Source organism: Diadema antillarum, unplaced genomic scaffold (assembly GCF_040938485.1).
Source record: "Diadema antillarum isolate AM-2024a unplaced genomic scaffold, OU_Dant_1.0 scf00000146, whole genome shotgun sequence".
Lineage (NCBI taxonomy): Eukaryota > Metazoa > Echinodermata > Echinoidea > Diadematoida > Diadematidae > Diadema > Diadema antillarum.
Window position 1 is genome coordinate 1431482 of NW_027271035.1, and position 21130 is coordinate 1452611.

The 21130-nt window shown below is 39.0% G+C and overlaps 1 protein-coding gene across 2 annotated transcripts in view; it reads left to right on the forward strand.

The window, feature by feature from the left end:
* Nucleotides 1-21130, forward strand: part of LOC139721664 (alpha-N-acetylgalactosaminide alpha-2,6-sialyltransferase 5-like) — a 71490-nt gene that overhangs the window by 12289 nt on the left and 38071 nt on the right. Inside the window, exon 2 of one of the 2 annotated variants that reach the window (XM_071632994.1) lies at nt 8120-8243. In XM_071632994.1, the coding sequence (XP_071489095.1) occupies nt 8208-8243 (36 nt within the window). In that variant the 5' untranslated portion in view covers nt 8120-8207. Of the gene's footprint in view, nt 1-8119; nt 8244-11739; nt 13483-21130 lie in introns of those variants that run through there. The other variant, XM_071632993.1, reaches the window with a different exon arrangement.

Here is a 21130-nt window from a genome sequence, read left to right on the forward strand (position 1 = left end):
TTGAGTCATTCAAACTCATACACTTTCTTTGATGCCAGTCTACTATACCCTTGAGGAAGAAGTTAAGAGATGAGTTTCAGGCATATTTTGCTGTTAGTCTTTTATCAATTTTGTTTTTCACGGCCGTATGAAAAAGGGAATCATTTTTTAAACATACTGGAGATGAGATGAAAAAGACCTTAATTTATCTTATTTCTTACATCTTGTTATTGTGTTCATAGTTCACCACTTCTCATGCAACAGTAGTCGTACAATGCTGTATAGCAACAATTGAACGTCATTCAAAATAGACCCAAACACCTGGGTATGACGCTGTGAAGAACTTTGTGGATAACCTTAAGGTGTACATACAATGGTGTCGGACACCAGTTACATCACACCATGATGCATATCATTGTTAATAGTGGGCAGGGATGGGTCATTTCCCGGTTGGCTGATCTCTCTCCTGCCTGGGCTGTCGGCCTCGTGAGATAAGCAGTAGACCAGGAAGCAAGCGAGCGTGTAGCGAGACTGTTTCATTTTTAAAGCGCAGTGCTCACACCCATGCGAAAAACCTGTATCTTTTCAGATTGCAGCGCACACTGAAAGTATACATGTAGCAGTTTGCATAAGCATCAATGCAGTGTGTCATAACCGAGGTATTCAAGTGCACATACTGTACCGGTACATTTAATACAGTCAGGTGTATTCCGGTTCAGCACTCGGTTATAAAAAGTGCTGTCATACATGTACATTCACACACATAAAGACACAAAGTGACACATTGTGCCACAACTTCTGAAGTATTACATGTATACAAGTAGGCCGACTCTGTTCAAATGATTTGTGGTACAAAGTTGTAAATTCTGAGTCCAAGTCTAAAGTTGCAATTTGTGCCCATTGCATTATCATCCCATGTTGGTGTTGTGGTACTGTAGGATATGATACATCATACAATTGTAGTTCTAGTGATATCAATATTGTATTTAAAACCAACAAACTCAAAAAGTCGTTCGACCTCTCCATGAGCACCTTTAGTACCTCCTTAGCTTCCAGGTCAGAATCCAGCATGTGCTGTACACTACTGCATCATTAACATGAACAGGTTTATCCCTAGCACTGTGTGTATGTATTTCTTCCGGTCCTGTGGTTTAATCACCAAGTTGGGCTCTCCTTGAACATTTAATTTTAAAGATACGTACAATCGTTGTAAGGTGTTGTATGGACGCGCGTCATAGTTTAAAACTGCAAGGTATAAAATCATTGAAGTTTAAAACTTCCAAGATTACGCTGAATAACATGTGACCCTAACTCACAGTATGTATGCTGAACCCAATTAACCGCAGGACAGTTCACTACATGCTGTGCAACAGGTGAGTACAAGTGTATGTAATCATGAAGTCATTTTTGAAAGGCTGACAGCCATTATCTGACAGTGCCAGTCATACAGAATAGTTTGTTCAACCGGGATATAGACACCTTAGAATGGGGAACTGTCCATGGATGCACAATAGTGACATCATACAGTAGACAGTTCATTCAGTGATTTTCTCCTGTGCAGTACAGTACAGTCTTGAAATAACCTTGTATTGACCTTGTCTTTCAGCTGTGTGGTAACTTTTCTAGATCGATGGCATCTTTCCTCTTTTGTTCCATACTCCCACATGCCCTGTGGCGTGTCAGTCCATTGTTGTGGATTTCAGTGGGAACTGGTGGGAATTACATGTAGGGCCTACATGGAAAAGCTGGATTTTTATTTTATCCCCTTCCGGCCTCCCCCTCCTCAGTGAATTGCATTTCATCATGTGTAGGTGTATCAGTAATTATGCCAACAATTTTGCATACTGGTACTGTACAGTTGTACTGTCTCTACTAAAACTGACAGACAAACAAACAAACAAAAAACATACAGATATTGTTCATGCATAGGCCCCATCATTAAAAAAGCTAAGTTTGAATTAAAAAATGTGAAAACTGGATTTTTCTCACAAAGATGTGCAGTCTGATTCTGTGACAATATGCCATTCAGTCTATGTATGTAAAATTGCATTGCAAAATTCTATTCATGTTTAATTAGATTTTTCTTTTCCATTATGTACAGCTGTACGTAGAGTTTGTGCAGTGTTCAGATGTGTCAGTTTTATTGTGATTAGATATTGCTTTGTGATGCAAGTCTTTTTAGATTGAATTTTCCTATTTTAAAAGACTGCCAAAGTACTGCCAATGTTCATCATACTGTAGCCAAGGGAAGCGATTTGGCACACACGGTATTACTGTATGCCGAATCTCATACAAGGGGAGGAAGTGAAGCTGCACCGAGGTTAAGTGTCAAATAAGAATACAATTGAGTGTACACACAGACAGACGTTATTTGTTCCTTGTCGCAGAGAACCACAATGTCACTCTGTTCTGCCACCTGGATAGATCTGGAAAATTGAAGCAATTCTATTGTGCAAAATGTCCTGAAATTATTTTTCTGTGAAAGTATTGTTAATTGTATTTAGCATCAAAGCATTTTAATAAGTGTAGCTTTTGCTGCAAAGTTGCCAGCTATAGGTACTACTGTGTGGACAGGAGATTTAAATTAATGAGTGGGAATTATGAAGTGGTGCAATTTCCCTATTTGAGATATTTCACAGGTTTAGACTAACTCTTGACTTTAAGCACATAGAACAGGATATCACTGAGGGACAGGAAAAGGAGGAAAGAAAAGAGGAACAATGCTAGACCTCCTATGTAAGAACATTTCTTTACCAAGTTTGGAGCAGTTTGGACCCTGCATTAGTCACGGAACCATCCAGTGAAGTTGCAGAACATTTCATTTGTTGTACAGTCAGTGGATACATGTATGTGCCCAGCAAAGCATTGAAAGCAAACCTTTGTGCTCTGTAGAGCATGGTTGTAGAGAATCATTGAATTATTCGAGCCTTATCGATACAGTAAAAAAGGTCAAGGTGTAAAACCCATGGGAGAGAGAGAGAGAGAGGGGGACGGGTTGGGGTCAAGGAGATAGAAGTAAGGACACGCCTTCTTGGAATCCCCTGTCTGTATGATAATGTCTGCGTGCCTCACAGTTGACCTACATTGTATACTGTCGGTTGACACTACAGCGTAGTATTCCTCGCAGCGGCACAATCATGCTTGTTTGCATACTGTCACATGCTTATTTTGCAATTGTGCACCATGTCCAAACTGGCTGTAAGAAGCAGAATTGAATTAAACACACAGATTAGTATAGGTCTTGAGAAAATCAGATGTAAGAAAGTGTCATGGAATACCAAAATTTTTCTTTTTGCAAAGAGCTGGTTGATATCTGTAGCTTCAGTGGCCTCTGAATGTCTCATCCACCCACACACATCTGTTGTGACGCTGTGCTATGGTTACCTAGAAATGATGACTTTTAGTGAGGAAGGGTCATAGTTCCTGAGTCATGGATCTGAAAAGTATGTTTGTTTTGTTTTTGTTTTGTTTTTCCCCACGCAAATCAAGGGGAAATTGTGAACTGATAACATCGACTTGAGGGATACCCATTTCCAGGCAAAAGCCAGAATTCAGGCCCTAGCAGTATCAAATTTCAGGTCTTTTCATTCGGTGTACAAACCAGCTTCTTGGAGATGGTCCTCTCTCTCAAACTGTTATAACTGGCATACCTGCACCTCTTTGTGAATAGTTCAATGCCAAACTTCAAAAAGATTTCATGATGTTGTTTCGATCAGGGAGGTGTTACAGAGATGGAGTGGCAACTCAATAGATTCATGCAAACACATGTTTGGGTTCAAGGTGTTACAATGGGATGTCTAGCATTCCACCACGCTTTTCAGTCATGTTCGGCACTGCTCTAGTTGCAAGAGAAGTTCGGAGACGAAGAACGCACTTCACCTTTCGTTGAATTACAAGCTTTATTTCACCGTAAAATTCTAAATGAAATGCTCGAATTGATTTAGAATAGTTTAGGAAAGAATTCAATATCATAAACATGTATTTCTAGATTCTTCATAATGCGCAGATCGAAATGAAATGCAAATTATGATAATAATAATAATAATAATAATAATAATAATAATAATAATATTAATAATTGTTTTGGATATAAACTCCAAATTTTATTGTCCAAGAATGGAAATTCATTTTGCCCAATTGATCGTGGGCCCGGCAGCCACTGAGCAGCGCCAGATCGACGTTGCTCTAACCTTTTCAACTGTTGAACGGCAAACAAGGCAGCAGCAACTCCCATCTTTTAACGTCTTGTGGTATGACGCGGCCGGGGTTTGAACCCACGACCTCCCGATTGTGAAGGCAGCCGCTCTACTCACTGAGCCAACACATCGGTTATTAGGCCCTCTTACAAACCTAATATTTTTCTATAATGCACACATTTCCGCATGTTAGTTTTCTATCTTTTAATCTGGGATATTTTGATCTTTCAAATAAAGTACTCTGCTAAAGTGTGTTCCAGTTTTGCACTGCATTTTGATTTGCTGCTCCAACTTAAGATACACGAATTCATTGTTGCAATCACATTGAAAGAGAGAGAGAGCGAATTGCAGTAGGGGCAAGTATTTCTAGATGTGAGAGCACTAGTATACAAATATACTTGGCCTTGAGAGTTTCTTGTTAAAACTATGGGCAGAGGTGACTCCAAACTAGTACTATTCACTGAGGGGCGCAGCCCCGAAGTGAATAGTACTAGTTTGGAGTCACCGAGGCCCATAGTTTTAACAAGAAACTCGAAACTAGGCAAAGTATATTTGTTTTATATTTTGGATCAAAAATTTGAATAAAAAGTGAAAATCATTTTATATAGGCCCCATAGGCTTAGCCGCACTGCGGCGGCAGCGCAGCGCCTGCAATACGCAACAGTGCGAGAGATCGGAAATTGAAAAACGTAGTAGCCGTGGCACCGCCAGAGTTGCCCGTCGCATGTATCCAAGCGCTCGTATGGCCGCTGCACACCTGAACACTAGAATTCGGGACCGGACGCGGACGGGTACACTTGATTGTAAAGAAGGGTGATTGTGACATCATTTTGCAAATAGTATACTATTTGCAAAATGTCGTCATAAAAGTGACGTCATTTTGCAAATAGTACTTCATGGAGTGTCAAACACACAAACACTCTAAAATAGTTCAAAATACCTACAATCACGTGAAGCTCTTTTAACCAATCAGTGGAAGACAAATTTTTGATCCAAAATATAATACCGATTATTGATGCTCTCTTTTGTCAGAGCACATGGGTAATACCTGTAGTTGAACGCATGACTTCTCGGCGGTGCCGGGCATGACTTCAAAGGAGAGCAGTAATTGTCTCTCCTTCTCTAGCACCTCCCTGTTTCGATTGAGCATGCTTCCACATTCTACATACAGTACATGTATCATATATTTTTGATTGAGTATTAACTGTCCATAAGACATTCCTGGGCTATCGGACTAGGGTAACATAGAGCATGGATTTCTACTCATTCCTTGGTCAATATTAAACATGTGCTTCGTACAATAAGAGCATTGCTTAGAATACCATCCACAACCCAATATTCTTAGAATATCACGGTGCTGCTGCAATATGCTATTAAGCTGGAGTTTGTGGAATTGCATTTCAAAGTGGGTTAGTAATGCTTTAACCTGTAGAAATTCCTCGTGACCAAGCTGTATCTTCTTAGAATTTTGTGCGAATTTGTGAAGTAGGAGGCAAGAACTTTATTTATTTATTTTGTTCATCAAAGCAGAAAAAGTAGGATAGGGCATTGTCCCCTATTCTGTGTCTAAGATGGAAGTGGTTGATCATTCAGGCATTATACGTCACAGCAAAAACCTCTCTAGGGGTTCAGAGAGCCTGTCATGCATAATAGTATCTTGTTTATAGTGGATGATGTGTTTCATTGATATGGGGGTGTTAATCCTCTTTCTTCATAGAATACTGGCAAAATCGGCATTCATTAGAGGATTTTGTTTGTCTCACTCTTCTAAATTGTAATGAAGAGGTCCAGACTAGATCATAAGCTCTATTTGAGGCGCGGTCAGACTGGCAAAAGGTCAAAAAGTTTAAGATCGCTAAGTTTGGGTCATTGGTACGCGGGCACAAAAAAGAAGAAAGAGCGCGCCTTGCGATGACTAGTGATTGTGACGTAACAATGCACATCTGTACATGACAATAGCCTCGGCCTACAAAAGGAGACACCGCCCGCAAACAAATAAGTTTGACGGTGGTTAGGGAAATATCCCTAGTTAGAGTGGGAAGTTTTGCTGGAAGTTTGCGGTTAAACTTCACAATCTATTGCCAGTTTGACCGTGCCTTTAGTTGCTGTCTTTGATATGTGGGCCTGCTTGCGAATGCCTGGTAACTGATGAGAAATTTTGTGTAATATGTTATCTATCCGATACAGAAATTCAAGTGGTAGGCCTACAGTTGTACATGTACGATGTATTTCTTCATCATGCAGCAATGCACATGGTGCACCCTGTAGGCCTACCACGTAACTTGTAGGTTCAGGTGTACATGTACACTGTAGGCCTACATGTGTAGGCCTACAAATGTACACAAGTTATGTGCCTATACTATACAAGTGTGTACATTTACACCTGAAATGCTAATTTTCAATGGACATAAGTATAACAGAAAAACGTTTTGGCACAAAGTATTGTATCAGTATACATACAATATCATGCTGCAAAATGACCGTATTACTAGGTCTAGCTTGTTAGGGTGAAGTTTGTTTAAATTATTGGCCTGTAGGCTTTGCATCAAAACGAGAGTGATATTGTAACAGTGAAATTTAACTAGATCTCAGTACTTCTGAGGAAAAACAAAAAATAAAAGCCTGTAGTTTGACATTGTCTTCAGGCACATTATCTTTAAATGTATTGCAGTGATTATGGAGAAAAATACAAGTAAATTCAACAATTCGATAATGTGAAAAGAGAAGGGGATTTAGCACATTCAGGGCAAAGATGAAAGCAAGAAAGGAGAGCCAACCAGAAGAAGGAAAAAAAGACAAAGGAAAGAAGAGAAAGAGAAAGAGACAGACAGATGGAGAGACAGACTGTATGATAGACAGAGTACAAAGGGGGTGGGGTGCTGTAGTTGAGTGTGGGAATTAAACTGTATTGGGTGTCATTTGTGACTCATGCTGAGTGTCTGCTATCATGTTTGGATGAAGAGAGCAGAATTACATGTCCTCCATGCATACAGGGTCCTTGCACAGTCAGCCAGCATGAAGTATGCATGTGGCAGAGCCTGGGGCAAGGGTGTATTCTGTGTCCCCCAATGCCTACAGTATGATGTGGCACATAAATTACCATAATTTTAGCCTCTGCACTGCTTCACCAATTCTTAACCTATCCCCTACCCCCTCTCCTTCCCCACCCCACCCCCACCCCAACTGAATCTCCTACAATGTACATACATGTGTTTGTGTTTCTTGACCCTAAATCTTTTTTCTGAAGTCATTACATGTGGTTTTATTGCTGCTGCTAAATTCATGCACTCTTTTGTCATAAATCTTCCTCATGAGCTACAGTATGGGCAATGGGAATTCTTGTGCAGAAAATGAAGAGCTTTCAATTATAATAAATGCTTTCCTCAATGCTTCTGTCATTATTGACATTGTCTGTTTGACCTGTAGTTTTCTGTCTTTTTTTTAAATCCATATTATGCTTTATGCAGGGAGGTGTGAGACACCTCCCTGCTTTATGCAAATCTATCTGTCTATCTAAGGTCTACAAACTGTATCAACTATCTCTGTTTATCTTTCTATTTACATTTGTATGAATTTATCTTTCTATTTACATTTGTACAAAATTGTATGAATATGAGTTCTTTGTGAAGTTGTGTTGTCATCCACTGGGTAGGCCTATATTCCCGATTTGTGTGTGTGTGTGTGTGTGATTCAGAGTGAGTCATCAAACCTTGTAGACAATAAGATATTGAAGAATTATCCTGTCAAAAAATTCCATAATGTGATTGATTGTAGATACAGTTCTGTGTATAGAGAATGGAATATAAAATACAATGTAAATGTGCACATTTTCATTTGAGATTCTATATTATTTTGCTTGTTCATACCCATACCACATACAAGTCTATGGTATTGACTTGTGCCTTGCTCTTACTTTTTCCTGTTTGCTCTTTTGGAAATTACAGGAATCTAGTCACATGACGGCAGTGGGTCGGTAGTTTTAGAGGACAGCCCTCATGGAGGCCGATAGTGTCTAGGGAGTTTCACCAAGCTATGGATCATCTGAGATACAAATTACACAAGTGTCTGGTAAGAAGACTACCTTGGTATACAGTTATTTGTTGATGATATATTTATATAATATGTGGTATATGTGGTATATGTGTGCACACAAACATCTACCTAAAGTTGCAGTTGGCCTGCTATTTTTTACATGTCACACATTTAAATTCTTGTTTATTTCGTGTTAGGATATTTTCAACTTGATTGTGTGTGTTTTAAGAATGTTAATGAGAGTGTTTACCGGAGCGTTGATTGATGCTTCAAATTTAAGTGCTGTTTGACGCACAATGTATGATGTGCCATTTGAGTCCATAACAAACCACATGATCCAAATCTAATTGTCTTTAATATGCAAAAGTGCCAACACCAGCAGTGCAATTTTGATCAATATTTCAATCAATAGGCCTACTCATAAACTAACATTGAATGTTTTGGGAAGAACGGCACCTCCTTTAATTAAGGTACTGTAGATTTCTCTCTTCTTCTCTTAAACGTACATCATACAGTTCTATGCACACTGCTCGGTTTTCAATGGATTGAATCACAACACTTTACCCACCTCATGTAGACATTAATTCTTAGCATACAGTTGTACAGTTTGTCATTGTTGTGCCAGAGCTGTGATTTGGCCATGCCTATACAATTTGTGCTCTAATGTAATTAGTAGGTACAATGTCCCCACTCATCTTTTCTTTTTCATTTTAGGTACAATGTACTACTGATGCAGAATATTGCAGCTAATGTACAACAGTGTAATTGGTGTTGGGAGCGGTGTGCCTTTTGTGCCTGTAATTCTTGGTTTATTCACAGCAGCCTTGGATCACTTTCCAATAAGATAATGTCGCTCCCTCCCTTGCAGTGAAACTTCCATCCACAAACCACATTATTAGTTATCATTACTATTAGTATTTTTATTTTATTTTTGTAATGACAAATTTACAGTAGATTATGTTTATGCTGTTTCCATGTTAGCTGTTGTTAATCAGACCTGAAAGAACAAGCTGTGTCGAGATTTGAGAGACAACCAATATTCAACAATAACTGCTAGAAAGGCTTTGGTCTAGGTGCCAAAGCACAGAAGGCAGACCGACTACACTGTACATAGACTTTGAATAAACTCTGAATCCACAGCAGATACAGAAGTGGGATTAAACGACAGTTTGGCAGCTTCTTATTCTTACTGCTGAATACAAACATACAGTCTGTGAGCCAGGCAACGGGGAGTGAAGGACACATCTGGGCTAAACTTGCCAGGTACTCTGAGTCTGAGGAAGAGGAAGGCCTACATGTTACAGTGTATGCACGTCCTTATTTACAATTATTCGTCTGTGCTGGTCAGTGCAAGCAAATTTGGCCAAGACATTAGTGCTGCATCGAAAAGTTTTGTGACCTGCCCTGCAGATGACATAGATAAAGGTATAAATGTCCAGTAGTACCGCACGACATGCCAGGATTTCCCCCCATCCCCAGCCCTGAGACACATGGCATAGAATGCTAAGCACGCTTGGCAGCTTGTTTGTTTATCGAATCCAAGGCGACTAGAACTAGTGCAGTGCAGACACAGAGTACAATGCCTGGTAATCACACTAGACCAATGTGGACCCATTCTTCTCAATGCTGGCATCATTTCAAAAACCTGTAACTGAATTTACCTCTCACGCTGCAATCACAGGTGCAAGCACAATATGCCACTTTCAAAGCATTTCTTTCCCTCGTGTGAATGTGCGGTGTTGCCCACGATGCTCACAGGAATATTATGTTGATTGACCTATAAATGCTGAAGATAGATTTCCTTATTTAAGGCTATAAATTCTCATTTGGCTATCTGGAAGCATTTGATTTTTATTAGTGTGTAGGTAGAGGAGGGTATGTAATTTTGAAGCCATGAAAGTATAAGCTGTACATGTACATGGCTGATGATATACTTGTAGGCCTTGTACCGTACAGTTGTGCTGTAATTGCAATCAACATGCATGTTTGTTTGTCAGTTTGTCATGTATGTTTGTTTGTCAGTTTGTCATGTTTATCCAGTATATAAATCTTCCTTGCAATTGCATGATGAGTTTACATGATATAAAAGGAAATAAAGTAGATTGTCAAAGTCACAACACAATTACCCATACTCGATGCCTACAAAATTTACATGATCCAAAAGCATCAGAAATGTGAATTTCATGCTTATGTGGAATAGTCTGCATTGTCCTCAAAGGAAAGCATACACTGGTGTACTTCTGTTAGCTGAGCTGCCTTGGAAACTAAAAGGTGGATTCAGGATAGGGCATGGTCCATCCATATTGTCTTGAGTCAGTGGAGATACTGTGTAAGAAATTTGTTGTGTATGCGTGAGTTCATTCATATCATTATTGTAGTCATGGTGACGAGCAGGTAACAGTGCATACAGTAAGGGTACCAGACACCAACCTAGGGACATCAGAATGTGATACCTGGTATATAATTTCACCCATGGCCACCTGTGTGAGAGAAATTCACCACTGAACCAGATCAGTGCACATACATGTACAGTGTAGTACATGTAGAAACCACTCCTTACAATACTTCATTATTAGCATGGTATAAACAGGGAGGTGGGTTCTCACCTCCCTGGCACAAATATGTACAACTGTCAAACATTTGCAGATGAAAATAAAAAAGTAGGAGTGCTTCAAAATAGATGTAAAATGGGAGTTAGGGATAAAGACACCTAATACATGACAAAGTTAATCAATATTATTATATTGTTATAAATACAAAATGTGAACAATACATACAGTACACTAGTTTTATTGATAACTGTTTCTAGAATAAACTGCCACTATACATGTAGCATTACAATTAGTGTACATGCATACACTTTGTACAATATAATTTAATTTCTATGCTGTCCAAAGGATTTGTTTATTTTTGCTACACATCCAATTGATGAACTTAATTGAAATCTTTATGTTTTAGCAGATATCATGTAAAAGTGAATTATGTTTATTCTCTGTGTGGCCCATAAACAACGCTGCACACTGGCACTGGTTTGACGGTCCAGGACCAGTAAAAAATCACTGTCGGGCTAGTAAATTTTTCAGGAATTACCCAGTAAAAATTGAAAAACTGGGTGCCTACTGGTCTGAGACAGTTCGGACCGGTAGAAAAAATGGGTTAATGTGCAGCAGTGCTATAAACATTTAATTTCAGTGAAAATTTGCTAATAATTCTCGTGCTTCTTGTCAAACAATTTTGTCAGGTTCCTGGAGTCCAATTATGAACACTGTGCAGGTGCACATGTACATACAGCTGTACGTACAAATGTACGGTACGCTGTAGTACAGTGTTCAGTCACTGTACACATTCTCAGGATACAACGGGTTTCCCCATGAGAGGAAGTTGAATAATTCTCATTTGTACACATATCTTCATCAAACTTTTGAAATGATTGCAGCATGAAACAGACTGATGACAGATCAAATCACCTGGAAGTGAGATACACCTGTACAAACCAGTATAATTATGCTGCATTATGATTTCTTACTAAAATTAAAAGGCACTCAGGGAATAATTTTCGAACTCAAATTTGATTAGCAATTTCAGCTGGTGAAAAATATCTTCAGTGATATCCTGTACACTTCTACATGTATGAAAGACAACTGCTACACAAAAGTTAGTTTGTGTAGCAGTGGTGTAAAAATGCATAACAAATTGTGATGCGATACCAGGAAAATTATTCCTTGGGCACTGTATGTTTGCTGTGTCTGCCTATCCCTGCCTCTCCCCTCCTCCGAGGTATAAGATAATTAACACTGAGTAACTGTAAATAGTGACTTCAGCCAGGATTGTATGAAAATGAGAGGAGCTTTTCGTCATCATTATGCCGTCATGAAAATTCAGGGCATACAGACATAGATCTGTTACACGACAACCAGTAATAGCAACAGCTAAAAATAGTGAAGTGGGAGAAACATAATACCGGGTAGTTGTCAATTTCATTTGCTGCGTGAAAAAGTGTGCAGATCGCTCTTTTTTTTTTTTTCAGAGCGAGGGATATCTGCAGCTCCGTGTGCAAACGCTTCGTGCCCGAGACTGGTGATAAATTATGCGGCAAAAGAGCTGCTCAGGCACTCTCTCTTTCTGCCGATGTCACGAGCACGTGGTACAGAAAAACGCCCCGGCAGTCTCTGACGCTGCCATTAGTGATACCTGCACTTGTTCTGTCTCTGCAGCCACCACTCTCTTCCTTGAGGCCGTTTAGGCGTTTTCATGATCTCTTGGCAGCTGTGTGTGATTCTGCTTCCTCAGTTCGTGTGCAGAGGGGAGTGTGGTAATCGCTCTGTCAGTCGGCGACTTTTTCAAAGCAGCATCTCTCCGGTGCACCATGAGTTTACGCATGACCTCAATATACTGACGCCCTCCTTTTAAAACTGCTCAAAAACAAGGATACAGTCCAATCCCCTTTTCATCAATGGCATACTCTCATGTTGTGCCAGCGCCGGGTTACGGTGGATTCAAATTCAGATTCACCAATTTTGATATATTATTTTGATATCAACTTTGGATGCAGGTTACTGATGGTCTGATGGCGATTGATAACAGCAATTTCCCGCATTGATGAGGTCGTGTGTATTGCTATGCCCAGCTAATGTGGATATATTATTCAAGCACTGGTGGAAATACTCTACTTGCCTCCCAAGCGTTCCATGTGTCCTCATTTGAAGAGAGATATAATGTGAAATACATCTTCATGCCTGCAGTGTCACTGCTGTGGGGAGAAGAACAGAAAATGATGGCTATGTCGCAGGACCGTACTGTGATTTTCTAGTGACTGAGTAATGGCTGAGAAATGGATTATTCCTTCAAGGGTAGCATTGTTCAAAATGCACCGTTGGTTTAAACGCACATCACTGAGCAACCAGGAAGGCGACCCTCGATAAATCCAGTCACCTTTCTTGCTTTTCTTCAACATTTTAAGTGGAAGGAAGGAAGCTGCAGATTTTTAAAATGGACCTTTTTGTTGATCTTTCCTCCGTGAAAGTGAAACTGCCATGTACACTGTACAAAATATGTATTTATAGAACAAGTTTTTCACACTGGTACAGTATGTAATGATGTGTTTCGCTGAAATCTGTTACCACCACTCGTTGCCAAACATCTGGCAAGCATGACAGGCAGGTGGCAAAGTCGCTCTTGAATTTGCATCGATATGAATTCTCTACTTCATGATGATTTTTTGTTGGAATGCTCTGACAGGCCTCAGCCAGAATCCAAACTTGTACAGATGCTGCAGGTACGTACCGGTACATGTACAACGTTGAATTTCCCTTTCATTAATACAGCATTTCAATACTGACTTTAATACTAGAGAGGAAAAACATCACATGTTGCGTACACAAGTGTGGGACACCACCTGAAGAAATTTGACACATTAGAATAAAAGAAGATAGACTAAGGCATGACAGAGTAAGGCATGACAGAGGAAGATCTGCAGATGAAATTTGTGTAATGATCAGTATTGCCACAATTTTTCTAATTGTATTAATATTTTCCCTCCTTTCAGTTTTTTCAGTGAATGTCTTATTGATAATAGTACATTGTGGCATTCACATGAGTGTTGCAATCACTAAGAAGTACAAACTCTGTACTGACTACATGTATGGATGTAAAACACTACAAGATGCAAACAGCTGGTAGAATGTACAATGAACTGTAGGTAACTGTAAAACCAGGAAATGCGGACAAACATTCCAAATGTTTGCACACATCTTGATTTCATGAATTTTAGCGAGAGTCAAGATTTGTGAAATTAAAATGCACACGAAAGTTCTTGTCTGGAGACACTATACACATGTAGGACCTATTTGAATGCCGGTGTAGTGGCAATTTGCAAAAATGTTTACATTGCGCTAAAAAAGCTGTTGACTCAAATTTGGGGTGGTATAATTACAATGAAAAATGTACATGCTGCAAAAATTTCTTGCCTTACAGTACACAAGTGTGGGAATGCCTGCTGCTGAGATCAAATAGTAATTCTATGTGCCTCTGCGTAGTAGGGCCTATATCTGATTCATTACTGTCAACCAAACATGTACTTGATAGTTAGCAAATATTGAAGGCCTGAAATCATGGGATTTGCATAGCTGTAGCAGCCATTCCCCCCCCCCCCTCAAAAAAAAAACAACAACAACAACAACACACAAACAAACAAACATACAAACAAACTGACAGTTGTAAAGAAAATGAGGACATTTGCTATTAAAAAAATGATGACGTCACCTTTAGACTGTCAGCTTGTGTCCAATGAATGCAAACTGTTTGTACAAAACGGAGACATCTTGACTGTTGATCTTGTTTACATTCAGTCAAGGCGGGGGAAGGGAGGGCAAACAACTTTTAATAGGCAGATAGTGCGTCTACCTTTACTGAGCAGTTAGCTGCTTGATAGTACCTGCAAAGTCAAAATTCTTGTCATTGAATGCATGCACGTGATGATCTCAAAATAATGTTTATGTCACAATCAGAATCTGTTACATGCATCATGTGATTTTTTTCAAGACTGTTTAATAATCAGTGTGTAGATGCAACTGTACTGTTTGATGATACTCTGTGATGTGATCAATGTGCCCAACGGTTGTGCATGTACATACATTGTATGTACACGTACATCATGTGCAACCAACTAAAATAACCCATGTGCTCATAAACTGGTTTTAGTCTCGTACAAATATGCTAGGGTATGTATGCGTCATCACATGGATTAAGTTCCACTGAATCAGATCATCTCTTTGAAGGATAGAGTGAAACTGTGAACTGTTTGGCAATTGAAATAGGTGCTGTAACAAGAACTTGTTAAACATGATTCCAGCCAGTATGAAATAGTAATGGTTCTACATATTATTTCAGTATGTGTAATGACTGATTATTCTGATATGTACAGTTTTGTAGCCCCGACATTACCAATATCAGTGGAATAGATTTACATGTGACAAAGAAATTTTTGAAGGACTTCATTTATAGATTTTCAGACTCACCAGCATATAATCTCATGGCTATTACAATGCTTATCGATGGCACCGGTTTGATGGTCCCAGAATGGTAAAAATCTTTGTCGGGTCAGTAACTTTACAGGAATTGCCAAATTTTCTCATCTGACATGACCTGTTGAAAAATGTGATGACATCAGCTGTCGGGTCTCGTTAAGAAAAAAAAAAAGACAGGACCAGTAAATTCAACTTTTTGCGAGATATTTAGAAACCACCTGATATCTGAAATAAAACAAAGTGATCCTAATAAAAGATGGGTCTTTAATAGCTTTATTAGGATTGCCTTTTTTTTTTATATATGTCAGCCATTTCAAAACCAATTTTCATTGAATAAACTTTAATTCCTCTTATGATTACAAAAAGTGTACGTATGCTCGTTCATATTTTATAAGAAGTTTCTCATTTATCGTAAAACATTAGAAACCTCACACCCCATCTCAACCCAAACTGGACCATCACTTTAAGGTACTTGTAAAACTAATGTGTACAAGTGTGAATTTCCGTGCCACTGCAAATTTGAAATGATTGTACAATCTTTGTAATTAAGTGTGCACTTAAGATCTGATCACTATGATGTTCATAGCAATGTATATTAGATACAGGTCTAATATGAGAGTATACACAGTGTACACTGTATGTTTATTCTTTCATATATTCAAGTTATTGGCAGCAGCATGGGCGATACCTATGATATGCATCAGGGCTATCTCCAAGATGTCTACAATCTTGAAGATTTATGATCAAACCTGCATTCCATGCCCTCCTCCCCCCCCCCCCCAAAAAAAAAAAAAAGAAAAAAAAAAGAGTAAATCATAAAATCTACAACAGTTGTAGATTTTATGATTTACTGAAACTTTGAAAGAGATACCAACTTCAAGTGTAGTCGACATTACATGGAGCTATTGTTTGGAAATGCTGGTACACATTTTCAGATAATATTTCACTGAAGCCTCCAGCAGTAATTTCCAATTCCCAGAATAGATCATCCCTGTAATGGAAATTTCTTATGATATCTGTAATGCAAACTATGCAAGATTTTTCAGAAGGAAGGGATCCTTGCTGCTGGCCATCATGGTTTTGTTTTAAACGTGCAGATGTTACGGCTGTACATGGTGTAGTGTTTCTTGAGTCAATCTCCTGGAAGCTAGCATAATTTGCAGTGTACTGTAAGTACAGCATGTGTCCTGTTTGCTCTTCTAATTTTTCTCTTTGACTGCTTGGAAATGTGACACTCTCCTGCATCCAGGTATAAAGTACAGACACAGGCTTGATATTAACCAGACACTCCATATGTCCAAGGGATGGATGTCATTAATAGCCCTGTTGCAAGTACATAATGTACATTTAAGGTGGCATATCGGGTAAACATGTTCGCACATTTGTTAAAAAGAGTATTCACAATTGATATCCATGCTTTTCTAGAGAGTGAGGGGAAATATAAGTACTTTTTCTTTTGATAGTTCAGAAGTGGGTTGAAAAGCGATTTTATAATTTTAGTAGGAAATTCTGGGTTTACATACAAGTAGTGCTTTATAAAACATACTCAAAGCTGTTTCACATCCTTCAGCTGATAGCTGTGATAGAATTTCATGTCAGTTGCAATGTACAGTGTAGCTTTCCATTTTCTGGCATTGGTGCTTGTATCTAGATAAATGACAGATCTATACTTACATTTACCTCTTGACAAGCTACAAGGAAGACAGAACTGAAATTGATATGTGCATGAGAGGTATTGTAACCAAGTAACACTCCTTACTAGAGGAAAACAGTGTGGTACAAAGTGTACTTGTGGTCATTCAATCCGCTGTACAGTTTGTTGGTTACATGCACACCTGTACATTGGAGTGTAGTGATGTACAATGTACATGTGTACATTATGTACAATTTGTAAGCATAATTTTTGGGGCTAAAAAAAAAGTATGTGAACAACTTCAGGCCAATGAATGCAGAAAGACCTTAGTACAAACTCTCTGTAACAAAGTGTTGCAACCCTCTGAAGATACTGGTAATGCTAATAGCGATATTTGGTTTTAATAGTACGCTGTTTACCTTTGCATCAGAGGTCATTATGTTTATTCAAGTACAAATTCATTAGTAAAATTTCGTCACATTTTTTATTTTTTTCCGTCATGGAAAACAGAAGAAACAGCAAAATATTGGAGCCAAAGCTACTGCATTGATAAACATAATGTGGTTGTACATATTACTACATGTAGCTACCTCCCTGCACTTAGGAAAGGGAGAGTACTGTAAAATTTTGATTTCGCAAATTTCGCGAGTGCCAAGATTCGCGAAATTAAAATTCATGCGAAAGTTCTTGTCTACACTGTATGCATTGAATGCCAGTGGCAGTTCGCAAAAATTTCATGCTGCAAAAAAGGCCCGTCAGCTCCAATTCGCGAAAAATTTCATGCCAAGAATATATCATGTTTTACAGTACATTGCTGTAGGGAAACATTTTTGCAAGCTTCACCAATATCCACTGAAGTTCATTTAAGAATGATTTTTTTGGGTAAAAAAAAAAATACAAACGAATGCAATTTCAAGTACTTCAGGTTTCTTTTCTACTACTGTCATAGTCCCTCCGAAGTTTTACAGAATTTCTGTCTAGATTCAACAGAATATTAAAGTAATTTTCATATAGTTTTCTTGAGGAAACTTATACAATGACGTACATGTGATACATATTTGCATCTTCTTGGTTTCACCAATTTAGCAGTCTTCTGTTGCTGTAATATTTAAAATATGCAGCATGGTGCCTTGTTCTGGTTTCAGCCACATTACAGTATTACTATTGGTTGGATACAGTCTTTCAGAAATTTGGAAATTAGTTAATCATTTTTGTTGACGTCAGTCGTTAAAATTTTAGCCCTAAGTGCTCATGCTTTTTATGGCTGAAATTATGGCTGATGCGTCAGCATTATGTTTTGGTCTGTGGAGCATATAGAATGTTTCAGGTGATTAAAATATTTAGTGCTGGTGACGACAGGCGTAGCTGATGATGGGAGTCATCCAAACAGTCAGGATAAACCAAATTTTCTGTCCCTATCCAGGAGTTTTAGACCTTATTAACTAGCCCTACCAAATATTCAGAAAATTTTGTAGATCTCTAAACAGTGCAGATGTTTGTCAGCAGTATCTCCTTCCATGTGAGGGTTGAAAAACAGCTTCTCATACCCCTTTTTGCTTTCTACCTTGGTTGTAAAATTGGAGTGGGAGCAGCACAATCTGCACAATTTTGACAGATTACCTACTCCAGGTATCTACATGATGTACCCATCGTGTCCAGGCTTAGGAGTTTGTGAATGCAATTCAAAATCAATGTGCATTATTTCCAAGGCGTGGCCCAAAGGGTACCCCACCCCCTGGGAGTTTCCAGGGGACTTCAGAACCCCCAATGTAGAGAATCTCATATTGGAAAATAGAATTTTGTAAACCAGAAATACACATACTCTATTAAAGTATTAGTGAGTGTACATTGAAGCTGGTTCATGGCAGATCCACTGGCCAGGAGTAGTCCCCGTTGGGGCTGGGTACGAATTGGGAGCCAGTTTTCACATTTTTATCTTATTTTTGACAATGTATGGTCAAATTTTCTACAAACTTTGCAGGTATTATTGCCCAGGTGATGTAGATAGAATAAACTCATGGACACCATGCCCCCCCCCCTAGTTTTTTCTTTTTTCAAAGGTGCTATTATAGTCCACAGGAATACCTGGTAAGTGAACTCACAATACTCAGGTGAGTGCGGGAACCCTGGATATCTTGTTTTAATCATTTATTAACCTCACACAGGAGTGGATGAAGCATGGTAAGGTTGATCAGGTACGTGGACAAAATATGCCACGCACGCTGCAACAAAGTGGAGATTCTCACGGTCAATATCATGATACAAAATATTGCTGATTTTATATTTCTTCAAATTTATAAATTGCCAAAGATTTAGTTTCCTCAGTAATGCTCCAATTTGTCCTCATAGTCTATAGATTACACCAAATCAATAGGGGAGGAGGGGGTTGCATTTGTGTCCAATTGAGATAGCATGCCTTGATCAAGGACTTAATATTTACTCCGATCTTCACATGCAGACTGCTGTGTTTGTATTGTGACTGCATCACAGGGCAGAGGTACTATGACCTTTACCTTCTTATGAGGCTAAATGATTGTATTGTTTGTATTTCATTGAGTTATTATCTCTTGGATCTACATGGGTGTCCTAATGACATTTGTTGACCAGCATGAGTCACCTCCAAGATGACCTTGACCTCCGATCATGTGGATGATACAGAGTTGTATGTTGGCTGTGTTTACAGTGGTCAGTTGGTCTTACAGTGGTCAGTTGTCCACCAGTTGGTGCATTACGGTGCTTGCATCAATCTGCAGAGATGGGAGGATTGTGCAAACACAGGTCACTTCTATCTATCATGAGAAAATCTCTAATTTGCCAAACTGGACTGACTTCATCATCTATGAGCAAAATTGTGTTTTCATGGATATAGACCTACAGCCAAGTAATCACGAAGACCCATGAAAAATGAAGAAGCCATAATTTGACCCTGGGCGTCCTCTTGCTGGAGACTTTCTTGTCATTCAAGTGTTTGTCTCAAGTCCTACTGTATGCATCACTGACTGCTGACGTGTACAGTATGTCTTCATAAACTGGATGGCTTCATCTCATATATTCGTTTTCTAGCGCTTCCCCGAACAAACAGGATGTTCAGTCTGTACCTCATTGTTTCAACAATGTGCGTCATGTGAGTCTGTTCTCTTACCAGATATTATCCTCTCAGTGTTTCGCATCTGCACATTTCGCCCATTTTGCTCGAAGTGAGTGGACACAGTCCTTTGTGCAGTGTTCTGCGTTGTCAAGGAGTGTAAAGACATGAAGTTATCCATGAAGGTAGGCCTCTTGTCATCTGTGTATATTTCTCTATAAAGCCAAGCGTCTGTGATACACGTACATTCCTGGTTAAAAGCAATCACTTTGGCTGCGTCTATCAACTTTCCAATGTTTGAAACGCGTTTCACTACCCACTATCAAAAAGTGTGTGCAAACGCCTTTCAGATCACGTTTCTCGAGTCGTTGCATTCATCGACTCATTCGTGAGTCGATTGGGAGGCCTCATCACTGCGTAGCTCCATTGTGCAGTTTGGCTTGAGGAGCAGAGACGTCTTCTTGGCAGTGATTGGTGTGGGCAGGTTCGAGCTATAAACGTGTTTCAGAACGACTTTGAGTTTATCAACTCTTCACACTCATGTTTCTGGCTCAAACGCATTATATGCGATCACACTTTTTTGGGCGTTTCAGAAACACATTTCTAACCCCATAATGAAGACTGCTTTGCATTTATCAACTGCCCAAAACTCCCTGAAAACTGTATGGAAACCTTAATTCTGCACCAGAAGTGAGTGATAAATGCACCTTTTCAAGTACAACAGAAATGCATTTATAATGTCTGTTGTGATAATGACGGCTGTTGTAAGGTCCTGTCTTGTTTCCTCTGTCTTTGAATATTTGAGAAGCGTGGATGTTATGATGTCATGAAAGTATGTGATAAGTTACTGTAAAAGCGGATATTTTCGCGCGACTAATTTTTCACGCTCTGCCGGGTAAGAAGAGTTTCGCATGTTTTTAATTCTGCGGAATCAAGACATCAACTACTGGAACATATGGCAAGCAAAAATATTTGTGTGCTTTTATTTACACGCTAGTTTCTGGTTGCGCGAAATGCGCAAAAATTTCAACACTGAAATTTCCACATTAACAGTATTACTGTACATTGCATCCTAATGGACCTGTTCATTTGTGTACATGTACACTTTGTATGTGTGTGTGTGTGTGTGTGTGTGGGATACCTAATGGCGTGCAATGTGTGTTGTTTTTTGTTTTGCTTG